Here is a 13,718-nt window from a genome sequence, read left to right on the forward strand (position 1 = left end):
GAGAAAGTATATGACCCGAACGCTCAAGATGGCGACTCTCGCAAAACGTGAGGGAACAACAGAAAGTGAAGACGATTCAGCAGAAAAGGTTCAAGATGAAACCCAAACTGCAGAGACCGTACCAGAAGATGAAAGGGAAAATGAAGACTCGCCTGTTTTTGGTCTAAGCTTTATTCGACCCCTTTTTACTGAGGCAATAATAGGTATGTTTTCCATGTAGATCATACCTGTTCGGGTGAACATGTGATGCAGTGCACAAGGCAACGAGTTACACTGAGTACGAGTCAGCCGAGCGAACAATAGACCTTGGGAAAGCGCCCCACCCCAATCATATAAAATAACCTGCAAATAGATATATATGAACAGCAACGGAAGCTATGTATCGTCAGACCATTGTCTTGCATAGAATTACCATATAATGTGTTGTGACATGCACTGATTTCCAATGTAAATATTCGTACCTATCAATATGCTAATTAATTCGTAAATTAATTCTTAAATAGTGCTACTTAATATTATGAATAAAATTTATATACATTTCCATCTGAGATAGCGAAAAAGTTGTGACAGTTGGCAGTTTTTTCAATTAAAAGATTTGGCCTTTGTGGTCTAACAATCATTGATTAGTTTGAATGAAGTACAAACATGTATTTGAACTGCACAATGCAGTATATGACACAGCGAGCCGACACCTGTTGCATAAATGATATAGTACCACCCAGTCTCAATCGTGTTAGTGATGGCAGTTGAGGGTATTGTTGAGTGCATTGTGCATTTTAATCACCATTCAGTTTTTAGAAAAAGTTTCGGTTTATATTATTATTAAAAAATATTTACATTTCATTGACCCTTTCCCAAAAGTACAATATAAAGTGTAGTCTGGATGCCAATGTGGTTTCTAACTAAAGTGAGTGCAGGTGTTCCATGTAAATGGTAACGACACTGTATAGGAACTAGACTATATAAAGTGTAACTCCCGATATCAATATTGTCTTTAAAGATGTTCCACTTGCAACTACTATCACTTGTAATAATATATTACACAAATTATGTTAGCTTCGTATCAGTGTAACTGCCTTTAAAGGCCCATTTCAGATTCTTGGTGTGAAAACCGGTTGTTTGGCAGAGATTGAGAAAAAGTTGGTCCAGAGCAAAAGAATGATCCCATGTAATCCTCATAATTTAAGATAACACTAATGTGATGACCTGGGATTGAAACATACCCCTTTAATAATATTATGACTTTTACCAAGTAAATGCCATCTTCGTGAAAAGACCATGAACAGATGTCAAGTTTCATAATTTCACCATCTCTAATTTGTTGTTTCATACTCTACTAGGTTACTGCCTGTGGACTGTTCTACATGCATTAGGAGCTATGATCTGGTTCTTCCCTCTGCAAATTCTAGAAATATCTGGCTATGAAGCTGCAGCAGTTGTGTGGCTTATTGCACCGCTTTTATGTGGTGTTGGACCAGTCTTTAGATTCTTACAGACCAAACATGGCCTCACGTTACTCAGATTTGGTTTAGTATCTTCAATAGCTTCATTCCAAATGCCCACTACTATACTTCGACTAGCTTTGCTAGCTGGAGGGAATGCATGTGTTGTTCTACTATTGTGTGCTAGCTGGTTCAACAGGTCAGCTTATCAAAGGTATGTCAAACTCAAATTATACACAGAAGTGTTACTTTGTTTTTCTTGTTACATTAAAACCCCAATCTTTGTAATTTTTTGCTATTTTTCATAAAGTTTTGCTTGTTGAACAATGCACCAAACCTTTTTGGAAATTATATACATGTATATCATTATAATCCGTATAGACGTTCTGATATTTCACCTATGTATCTAATCTGATTAAATCTTGATGTGGTGAATATGGCTTGATTTCTTTATTTGCTTCTATTTCCTTTGTTTATTGTTTGTTTGTTTGAATGTATGTATGTTTGTTTGTTTTTGATTTGTTGTTCTGAGAGGGAGTGCCTTCTTTCCACCTAAAAAAGCACTCATTCAAAAACAAATGACAGTAAACCAAGGAAATAGAGGTTAAAAAAATCAAGACATATTGACCACATCAGATTTTAATCAGATTGCAATATGTCAAGATTACCTGTGGTGCACACTTGCTTCTAAGTTCTAGATTAAGATATATTGAAAGTTACTCAAACCAATGTTAACTGAGCCCCCAAGTAAGCGATAGTATGTCCGATATCATGAATTGGGGCCTGTCTCCACTAAAATAATATTCCAAATGAGTGTATAGTAATTTGTACCATCCATCTCATCTGTTGTAGAACTGTATCATTCTGGGGTTTCATGCTTGGTTATATTGCGTTACTGTCAAGTCGTATCTGGTATATTTCCATCACACCAGCATGGTCCGACGATACCAGTAACACTGTCATCCTTACCTTAGGAGTCATTGCTGTAGTGGACAGATTTATCGCATGTAAGTATGGCAGAGAATGTCAAAATATGCCACATATAAAGTATATATAGACAAAGAAGGAAAACAAGAAAGATGTTATAAATTGTAATAATGAGATATTAATTATTATTCCCCAATATTTTTCAGCCAAGGAAAATATGAGTGACCTAAGGGGTCCATGTCACTATGAGTTGATAGATGAGTAGTGACAAACCCTTAGGTCACAAGTATTTCCAGCTGAATGAAGAAAAATATTGGGAATAAGATTATTATACCATCAACTGTAATATTTTTTTTAAAAATTGGGAAAGTAATGGCAGTGTTAAAAGTTTTTAGTCATATTTCATACACAGCAGAACGAATGATATATATTCTATATACATTGTATTTTGTATTTTTTGTTGTAATTTTTATTTTTATTTTATATTTTTTGTTGAACCTGGCTCATGCATTGTGTAATAATGACTGACTAATAATGTGTCCTTTTGTTTGCACACATACAGATGAATACCCACAGCCGGAGGCTAAGCCTACAAGTGACAGAACACCAAACTGGCGTCATTGCGCTTTTGGATTCGGAAGCCTTATGTTTCTAACTCAATTCTTGTATGGAGAAGTATCTATAATAAGTAGATGGGTAGGAACAGGGCATCCAATCACAGGACCAGGTCCAAACCCTTGGGGGTAAGTAATAACCAATCATAGGACCCGGTCCAAACCCTTGGGGGTAAGTAATAACCAATCATAGGACCCGGTCCAAACCCTTGGGGGGTAAGTAATAACCAATCATAGGACCCGGTCCAAACCCTTGGGGGTAAGTAATAACCAATCATAGGACCCGGTCCAAACCCTTGGGGGTAAGTAATAACCAATCATAGGACCCGGTCCAAACCCTTGGGGGTAAGTAATAACCAATCATAGGACCCGGTCCAAACCCTTGGGGGGGGGGGGGGTAAGTAATATCCAATCATAAAACCAGGTCCAAACCCTTGGGGATAAGTAATAACCAATCATAGGACCCGGTCCAAACCCTTGGGGGGTAAGTAATAACCAATCATAGGACCCGGTCCAAACCCTTGGGGGTAAGTAATAACCAATCATAGGACCCGGTCCAAACCCTTGGGGTTAAGTAATATCCAATCATGGGTCTAGGGCTATAAAGAATTGGGAATAAACTGAACAGCATAGATTGTACAGTGACAAGATGAGAAGGAAGAATTTAAATGTTTTGGATAAAAAGGGAAACATTTGTTGAGCTGTAGGTACTTTTGCAGCAAGGTGATTGATTGAAAACAGTTTTTAAAATTTGCATGTAGTTAGATGCCGTGTTGTTTTTCCCATTACACATTATTAAGTCTTATACCTATAATTTTAAATATTTGACTTCAAAGTGACAGGACCCTTGTATTTGTCTCCATACAGGGTACCCTCACTAATCTTGAAGCCCCTATAGGCTTAACTTATTTTATGAAGTTGAGTGTGACATACTAATTCATCATTTCACTTTTACAGGGCTGCTATTTTAATCGAATGGGCAACAGGTTTTCTTATCTCTTACAAAAAGAATTTCCCAGAGAACTATCTATGGTGGTGGTTTGTATGTGCACACAGTGCATTTGGTCTGCTGATGTTACAGTCCTATTTTGGAATGGTATGCGGTATACTCCTGGCCCTCTACACTGCCTCCATCTGGCCAGAGTTATCTGATCGCTTTGCCTCCTGTCCTGTCACAAAGACAGCGTTTTTGGCATTTTTGACATTTTTAATTGAGTCGTTATTCTGTGTGTGGGTGACAGCATACAACTTTGTACCTCTAGGTATATTAACAAGGTGAGTGCTCTTTATTCTTTAGTCCCCTGTTTTTGATGAAAATTTGAATTAATTGACATCAAAATATTGCATCAGTATTATTAATCATAAAGGATAGTGTAGTCTTTTTTTGATATAATGCTGATTTGATATGATACTGATTTGATATGATACTGATTTGATATGATACTGATTTGATATGATACTGATTTGATATAATGCTGATTTGATATGATACTGATTTGATATGATACTGATTTGATATGATACTGAGAGCTTTATGTATACAGACATGAATATATCGTCGCATCAGTGCAGTAAGGTCGTATCTGCTATGCAATTGTATAGGCAGATATGACCTTACTGCACTGATGCAACAATATGCAGTTTGTTGTGAAAGACACAAATTTATTATATATTCATGTGTGTAGCAATCAATCATACACCAGTATACATGAATAAAAAGTGTCTTGAATTCCACTTTTAAATCACTCGGCTGGCATGTTTTGGCATGATATATTTGTTATGATAAGCAGTAACAGTATATACTGGAAATACATTACCCCCCCCCCCCCCCCCCCCCCCCTAGTCTGTAAGGTACGCCATGACGGGGCGCCCTCGCACATTGGCAGACCCCTCCCACAAGAGGAGGCTGGTGAGGGCGGAATGTCACGATGTATCTTACAGTCTAATTCCCCCCAAGCACCATTTCAGTTCTCTAACTCAAGTGTTCTAAATAACTGATGCAAATGTTGCTACACTCTATCGGAAAGAAAACTTCACTAAAATTACAACAATGTTGTCTGCATTTACAGTGAATAAATCATATTTAGCTGTGTGTATGAAGCACTAGTATGATCATGATTGTCATCCTTACATGTATGACTTTGTTTACAGAGAAAGAACTTATTTACTGGTTGTAATAGTAATTTTAATGATCGGTTTTGCCATGGGGCGTGGAGACGCAAAGGACCACGAAGATAAATCAACCACCCATCTAGCGTTTAGCGATATTGATGGTACAGGACCATATAGTGTATACGCTGATTTCAAAATATGTAAGTAGATTTGAATTGATGCTACAGGACTGTATAATGTCTATCCTGATTTCAAAATATGTAATTTTGAAAATTTCACCCAATAGCCTGGTTGATCACAGTGTGCAGTCCTTTCTACCATGACAAACAGTCAAACTGACCTCATGACATTCATATGAATTAGTATGTAATATACACATATTACCCTACGTGAGGCAAAAATTGAGTTGGACAATCTCCATGTTATTTACATACGGTTAGAGGTAAAACATTGACGGATCGCCGAACGACTGTGCATATCATACACATTTTATGTTTCCTTAGAACAATTTAGTTAGATAAGAAACTGGCTTCCCACAGACCACTCAATACAAATATAAACAACATCATCCGACCCCTACTGATACACAGACACACACACATCCTCCTTGGAACAAACAAGCTATTGAAAATCATCACACTGCAGGCTCAGATTTTGACACATACAAGTGTATTGATTCAAAGTTACAAGTGATAAGTGTGTGCACATACAGTGCATGCTTGTCGGCAGTAGTGTGGTTTATATTTGTAATGAGTGGTCTGTGAGAAGCCTGTTTCTTATCTAACTAAATTGTTCTTGGGAACATAAAATGTGTATGATATGCACAGTTGTTTGGTGATCCCTCAATGTTTTACTTGTATGTACATTTAACCCTGTTGGTGATGGATAACCATGATAACAACTTTTGAGGAATGTGGCTACCATTATTAGCTTTGACAATGTAATCACAACAAGCACAGAATGGGGGGGGGGGGGGGGGGGGCTGTGAGATACAATCAGCTAACGATTTATCTAATGGACTGAAAACATATTTTATCATTGTAAGCGACCAATAGAACTTTTAAATTGTTAAAATATTAAAAAGTGATAACCGGTATTGTACTTGTAAATTATTCAATTTATGCATAATGTATAACGCTGACAGTTTCCTCATTCAGAATTTCTACTCGTATCTAAAAGGTCAAATTATAGTGAATACAAATTGTGAATCCAAGATACTGTAGATAAGATACAAACAGTATACACAACTAGGGAACATATAAGTTTGATACAAACATACCATCTTTGTGAGTTGACCTATCTTGTCTTTGTTTTGATTGCAGTGTTAGCAGTAGTTACACTGGTTGGACTAGCTGGCTTTGCACCACGTATGATGCCAGAAAGACAATACAAACCACCAGAGAAGGCAGATCCTAAAGTGTTCAGTGCTATGATATGGTCTGTAAGATTTCTTTATGACAATGATGGCTGGCCAACCTTTGAGAGGTCTGCTATGCTACTTAATCAGACTGGTAAGGAAAATGACAATCTAATGTTGAGTTCTACATAGTCATTTTAAACTAAACTCCACTGGTAATTTAGGCTTCTGTTTACTAAGATAAACCATAGACCTTACACGAAATGTAGGGTCTATGGATAGACACGAATTAAAAGCTATTGTCACAATATGTTGATGCAATGGTGATAAGCTATTGAATGGATGTTGGTTTAATTTATAGTCTCAGAAAGGTGGCTCTCTGAAAGCTAGTTCTATAAACTTGCAGTGCTGTTTTGAGACTTCCAATGATTACACTATCTTGATCACAGGGTGATTACATTTGTACAACAGAGGAACTACTATCCCCCACTTGTGTAATCTACCACATTGAAGAACAATAGATTTAGTTTGTTTCTGTCTTAGGAAACCGAAGCCTTGACTACCAGAGTTGTAACTTTAATCCTAATCTAGTTCTATGATTAGACAGTTGTAGCTCATCATGCAGTACATGTTAACATACTCTGAAAGTATTTACAAAATACTGAACCTTTTACGACTTTTTGTGATGGCTTCAATATGTGGTTGTATCATTTTTGGACATATTTCATTCATGGTTTACTGTAAATAGTTTTTGTAGATCCTTATGTAAGTCCTAGGACATGTTACAGTGAGAGAGTAGAAATCTCTGTTTAGTTGCCAACCAACTTCAGTGTATCATTTCTGTTTATTTTGCTCATTACAGAAGCTGATGTTATTTCCTTACTTGAAAGTGATGCATCAAAGCCGTTCCTAGGCAACAACGACATCACAATGTGGATGTCCGAGAGACTAAAGATGTATTCTGACTTTGGCCCATCGACAAGAGATCACACTTGGGGGTGAGAATTCTTATCATTTTAAGATCATGTTAGTTGTTTTTTATGTTAAAACAGCCAAACTACATATTAAGACATGTTTGAAACCTTAGACGACAGTTGTTGGGGAGAATGTAGAGCAGTAGACTTATTGTACAGTAGACACATATTTGTATCCAAGCTAGGGGGTTAGCTTAATGATAAGACCCCCTAACATAAAGCTGATTTGTATCATCCAACACACTTTCTCTCTGTTTCATTGCCTGTGAGCTTAAATTGTAGAAATTCATAGAATTGCTTATGGCTTCAAAAGAATGAACAGAAGCAGATGCATACTGAAATTTACCACACTCATTGGCTCAATGTCCGTGATTTCACATTTTTGTACATGACAAGAAATGTATTTTTTGTTGTCTTTGACAGAAACAACTTGTTTTCCAAATATCGGATTGTGAGTTCGAGTCACCACCTCCTGCCATCACCAACTGGTGAATTAGCTCCAGCTATCCACGCCACTGTCAACATATCAGGAACATTAGTAGACTTTGTTACTGTACACAATGGGAATGATGTGTAAGTATCAGGTGACTGTCACATGACTGACATACCACTGTCAATGTATCAGGAACACTAGTAGACTTTGTGACTACACAATGGGAATGATGTGTTAGTATCAGGTGACTGTCACATGACTGACATACCATTGTCAACATATCAAGAACACTAGTAGACTTTGTGACTACACAATAGGAATGATGTGTAAGTATCAGGTGACTGTCACATGACTGACATACCATTGTCAACATATCAGGAACACTAGTAGACTTTGTTACTGTACACAATGGGAATGATGTGTAAGTATCAGGTGACTATCACATGACTGACATACCATTGTCAACATATCAGGAACACTAGTAGACTTTGTGACTGTACACAATGGTAGTGTGTATCAGGTGACTGTCACATGACTGACAACATATCATGTTCTAGTATTTTTAAGTGAACTTTTGTGAACTTGACCAAAGTTGAGCCATATTCAGCTGGTGCACTACTGGTAGGTGGTAATTGAGTGAATTCCACTGTTTTGCATAATTGTGTAAATGTCTTGGTATCATACAGCTGGTCACAGCTGATAAATATGGTATATTCACTAGTATTCCCAACTTTTGACAAGGGCGTTCATGAGTACACGAGGAAACATTTTGTGCATCAGGTTAACCATAATGGTCTGTTCCTCACTTGTGATGTTGTTTTTATGGCAGGGATGACATGGATAGGAAACTTCAAACTGAATACATTGCCAACATTACTAGAAATAGTAGTAATCCGTTGGTGTTTATGGGTTATGTCACTTCTAAACCTGGTAGTAGAGATTACAGAGTTTACAAAAACTGGGGTAGACTAAAGGTAAGAATATAACATAGTCTTGTCTCACTTGGTCTTTTATCTAATTCTCGCTAGTATTGTTACTGTTTTCCACAGTTTCCCACTCAAGCTCATCATACATTCAAAGGGTTTCTGTCATAGAACCATGTAAATCATAGGATGGCACTCACTACTCTTCAAAGCCTTGAGAGAACCGTAATATTGGCATGACTTTAATCAGATTGTTCATCAGTGATAGTTTAGATAGTGGCCTATGTACTGTTACAACTTGTAATGCTCAAGTCAAACATTTGCATGATTTGCCACCATCATCCATATCAAGTGTAAAAGTACACTAATTCATAAATGCCGTGTATAAACTTGGTTGTGATGATATCATTCACTGTAATCATTCTGCTGTTAGTTGGCAGAAAACACTGTTTACAAATTGACTACATTAGAAAGGCCATATACTTATAACTAAAGCAATTGAAAAAATATACTTTTACACTTGATATGAATACTATAAATGAGTGTGACATATAGAGAAAGTACTTTACTTCGGTGTTAAGGGTTGTAAAGTGTTTACATGATTAATTTGTTAAGTCATGACATGTACATAAGTTTGACTTTTCGTTACATTCACAGGATATTGATGCAGATGACAAGAAGAGATTTTGTCTGTATATAATGTACAGGAAACTAATCAGGTTTGTATGTTACATTGTAAAGATTTATAAATGTGCCATCTACCACACAAAACAATGTTCTTTATCTTTTAAAAAACGTTTTGATGTGTTATATGCATTCCGTTTTGTGAATGTTATTTCACTTACAGGAGGATATTTAGATATCTCTCATAACCATGACAACCAGGCGTGGGCCCTTGGGAAACAAACTATATTGGGGTGAGCCACAGTCAAAGGAGAATTGACAAACGGTGATGCCCTTGTAACCAGTCAGTATGTGTATAATGACGCTTCTCTCCCTCACTTTGTTTTGGTTACAAAACTTTTACAAGATAGAGTAATGAATATTGGGGTCGGTCTTCAGTCTTGTCAGTAAACCTATTTAACTTTTATTATTTATCATTGTTATTTATTAATTTCAATAATATCAATGGAGTTTGCATGAAGAGGGTAAGCGGTTATGTATGCACCAATCACACCTTACTTGTATTTGGGAAATGACAGCGCCCTCAGGTCAAAATATGATGTTACTTTCTTTTTTCTTTTTTTGCTGCAGGGTTGGCTATGCAAGGATCTCCCGTGATAGTCTCACAGACACTGAAATCCAGTTAGCAAAATTCAGAATTCCTGATAACCTACATAACTATGAAGATAATGATTTAACAACAATTAAAGTGGAAGATGTCGATCCTTCAGTACACTTTCCATCTATGTAAGTTTTTACATGCATTTATGTCTGTGAACTTCTTGCCTGCATAGATTGAATGTCATTATATTCCTACATTACCTGCATAAATTGAATGTCATCATTTTCCTATCTCACCTGCATAGATTGAATGTCGTTATTTTCCTATCTCATCTGCATAGAATGAATGTCATTATTTTCTTACCTTACCTGCATAGTTTGAATGTCATTATTTTCTTACCTTACCTGCATAGATTGAATGTCATTATTTTCTTACCTTACCTGCATAGATTGAATGTCATTATTTTCCTATCTCACCTGAATAGATTGAATGTCATTATTTTCCTACCTTACCTGCAGTTTGAATGTCATTATTTTCTTACCTTACCTGCATAGATTGAATGTCATTATTTTCCTATCTCATCTGCATAGATTGAATGTCATTATTTTCCTATCTCACCTGCATAAATTGAATGTCATCATTTTCCTATCTCACCTGCATAGATTGAATGTCATCATTTTCCTATCTCACCTGCATAAATTGAATGTCATTATTTTCCTATCTCACCTGCATAGATTGAATGTCATCATTTTCCTATCTCACCTGCATAAATTGAATGTCATTATTTTCCTATCTCACCTGCATAGATTGAATGTCATCATTTTCCTATCTCACCTGCATAAATTGAATGTCATTATTTTCCTATCTCACCTGCATAGATTGAATGTCATCATTTTCCTATCTCACCTGCATAAATTGAATGTCATCATTTTCCTATCTCACCTGCATAAATTGAATGTCATCATTTTCCTATCTCACCTGCATAGATTGAATGTCATCATTTTCCTATCTCACCTGCATAAATTGAATGTCATTATTTTCCTATCTCACCTGCATAGATTGAATGTCATCATTTTCCTATCTCACCTGCATAAATTGAATGTCATCATTTTCCTATCTCACCTGCATAGATTGAATGTCGTTATTTTCCTATCTCATCTGCATAGAATGAATGTCATTATTTTCTTACCTTACCTGCATAGATTGAATGTCATTATTTTCCTATCTCCCATTATTCACAGATTTGGTGACTACTACCCATCACACTGGTATGGACCAGGACACCATTTCCACATGGCTACACCCAAGTACTTCATCAAGTCCAGCAGAGGACGTGGAAATTAAATGGATTATTTTGATCTTAAATATTATACATGTAGCAATATTACCATCACAGTAATTCAGATGTAATGTCATTCACTACAATCACATACAGTAAACGAGTGCAGAAACAGCTGACATTCTTTGCTAGTGGTATGTTAGTACGGGTATTGATAATTACTCATCTAAATTAACATGTTCTATATATCGCCACATCAGTGCAGTACGGTCGTATCTGCTATGCAGTTGTATAGGCAGATATGACCTTACTGCCCTGGCGTGGCGATATATACACTTGGCCTTGGCATCTGCTGTCCTTCCACCATTAGCCATAGGCACGTTATTGCCAAGTTCATATCACTTTTGTAGACATTATCAACTGAATGAAAACAGAACAGCACCCATTTAAGATACTCCAGTAGACTTTTGTCTCCATCCCAAGTTTCCATAAATACTATGCTAAATAGATAAAACAAGAATTTGCTCTTTTGTGTCAAACTATGGAACACACCAAAATAAGAAAGTTTATTTACAACTCTTTTTAGATGCAAACATTTTCTAACTTTACACACTTATCTTAGTATTGCGTGGCTACAGAGGGGATCAAATACAAGGTCAGTTGTTGATCTGCTAAGCTGATGGGTTATTTTTGAGGTGTGGAACACCAAATCAGTAGAAATAAAATGCTAGTACTGAAGTGTTGTAGCAATAGAAACTAGTTAGTATTAACTTTTTATGTGACGAGTGACTTTGTACTACACTGTTGTTTTCATGATGTAGATTTCTATTATGCAAAATAGATGCATATTAATTGAATTCTAATTAGTCAAATCAAGAGTCAAGAGAAATGATACAAGAATAACAATGTCATCATTGTTAATTTTTGATAACCTTAATTATGAAGTAGAAAATTCAAAGTGAAAATGAGAGTGATTGTACAAGTTGTTATTTTGCTACATTGCATGTCTGGTCACTTTTTACAATTTCAAAGTTTAGTCATTTTTTTTTGTACATCCCGTAATTATGAAATTCTACTAGTGATAGAGATAACCATTTGTTGACGTGTGATTGCGACACTCTGTTTTTTCGCGAAGCCCCGGAAAACACAGAGAGTCACAGTCACACGTCAACGAACAGATATCTCTATGTGGTCGATGAGGGCGCACAGTACAAGGTTATTCGAGTACGATCATGGAGTACGTTATGTAGATGGTATCGGTACATACAAAATAATTCATTTAGCATCAATTTTAGTAAAGCGAAGCTCCAAGGACTGTGAGAGAGTCTACTAGTGACTAAGTATGATGACTCATTATGATGACTCATCAGTGAAAATTTGGGGAATCAATTCCAAAAAAGTATTTTGATTCAGGGTAGAAATTCTCATATCCTTCTAGTACAGCCTGTGTGTATTCATACTGGAACTTTGGTACTTAACATTGTTATGTGCCAGACCATGGCCAGACACATGATACTTTGATGTGTATATTTATTTCAGTAATGTGTTTCTAGAAGTGATTTCCTAGACAATGAAAAGTGCTAAAGTCAAAGTTCACCTTGTAGAAATCTCACTGTAGTTGTCATTCTTTATAGTTTTGTAGCATCATTTACTGTGAACTTTGTGAAACAGTAGTGTCTTTTCTAAATAAACCTTGGGAATAAAATCTTGCAGTTAGAGTTTCTGTCTCTGTCACACACACACACACACACACACACACACACATACAATTTGTACAGAAATACAAAGCACGATTTCATGTACCATCACAGATATTGTCAAGTACTTTAGAGAATAACATTATAGTCTTATGAAGTCTCAAAACAAACATACAGATGACAACACTGAAAATATTGGAAAATTTAATATACACAACTTCAAAATTGGAGATGTGAAATATTGAAGTTAACTTGATATACTGGGGTAACTGATGAGAGAACACCATACGTGGGTACTGGATAAGCTGCTTGGTCAAAGCATGGATCTACTATCACCGAGATGTCCATGGTCAAAGTAAATGCAAACACAGACAATTTGGTGAGAAGTGTGAGAGTCTACACACAACTTTCCACAAAATTTTACCATTGAACAGTAATTTGAATTAAGTGCTATTATCACCATCGAACAGTAATTTGAACTGCCCTTTATACAATGCAAAGCGAAAGTTGGGAATTTAGCGCCCTCGTGGAAACATTTCTCCACTTGGGAATGCCATATCAGACATGGTGAATTCTGCCATACTAAATGCAGTGCTACTATGTAACATGCTTTCCACTTGATATGGACAGTAAAGACTGCTTTTACAGCAAAGCATACATACCTCAATACGAGATGTTGACTTGCATGAAATGATTGTGTCATCATATGCATGTAAGGGACCGGTCTGTTTCTCC

At 36.4% G+C, this 13,718-nt stretch overlaps 1 protein-coding gene across 1 annotated transcript; it reads left to right on the forward strand.

Annotated features, from left to right (window-relative positions):
- The first annotated feature begins 28 nt into the window (after positions 1 to 28).
- LOC144438881 (PGAP2-interacting protein-like) lies at positions 29 to 12,950 on the forward strand. The gene is made up of 13 exons (XM_078128094.1): positions 29 to 203; positions 1,341 to 1,656; positions 2,295 to 2,449; positions 2,932 to 3,112; positions 3,941 to 4,258; positions 5,135 to 5,295; positions 6,418 to 6,606; positions 7,315 to 7,450; positions 7,850 to 7,999; positions 8,689 to 8,833; positions 9,440 to 9,501; positions 10,037 to 10,192; positions 11,249 to 12,950. Exons 1-13 carry the CDS (start codon positions 29 to 31, stop codon positions 11,349 to 11,351), a joined length of 2,247 nt encoding a protein of 748 aa, XP_077984220.1. The 3' UTR covers positions 11,352 to 12,950.
- The last annotated feature ends 768 nt before the right edge of the window (positions 12,951 to 13,718 follow it).

Source organism: Glandiceps talaboti, chromosome 8 (genome assembly GCF_964340395.1).
Source record: "Glandiceps talaboti chromosome 8, keGlaTala1.1, whole genome shotgun sequence".
NCBI lineage: Eukaryota > Metazoa > Hemichordata > Enteropneusta > Spengelidae > Glandiceps > Glandiceps talaboti.

Excerpts from the sequence above, each read along its gene's own strand:
- LOC144438881 (XM_078128094.1), top strand. The coding sequence starts at position 29 with ATGGCGACTCTCGCAAAACGTGAGGGAACAACAGAAAGTGAAGACGAT. Across the intron at positions 3,113-3,940 it reads CCAGGTCCAAACCCTTGGGG|GGCTGCTATTTTAATCGAAT; the intron begins GTAAGTAATAAC and ends TCACTTTTACAG. Across the intron at positions 6,607-7,314 it reads TATGCTACTTAATCAGACTG|AAGCTGATGTTATTTCCTTA; the intron begins GTAAGGAAAATG and ends TGCTCATTACAG.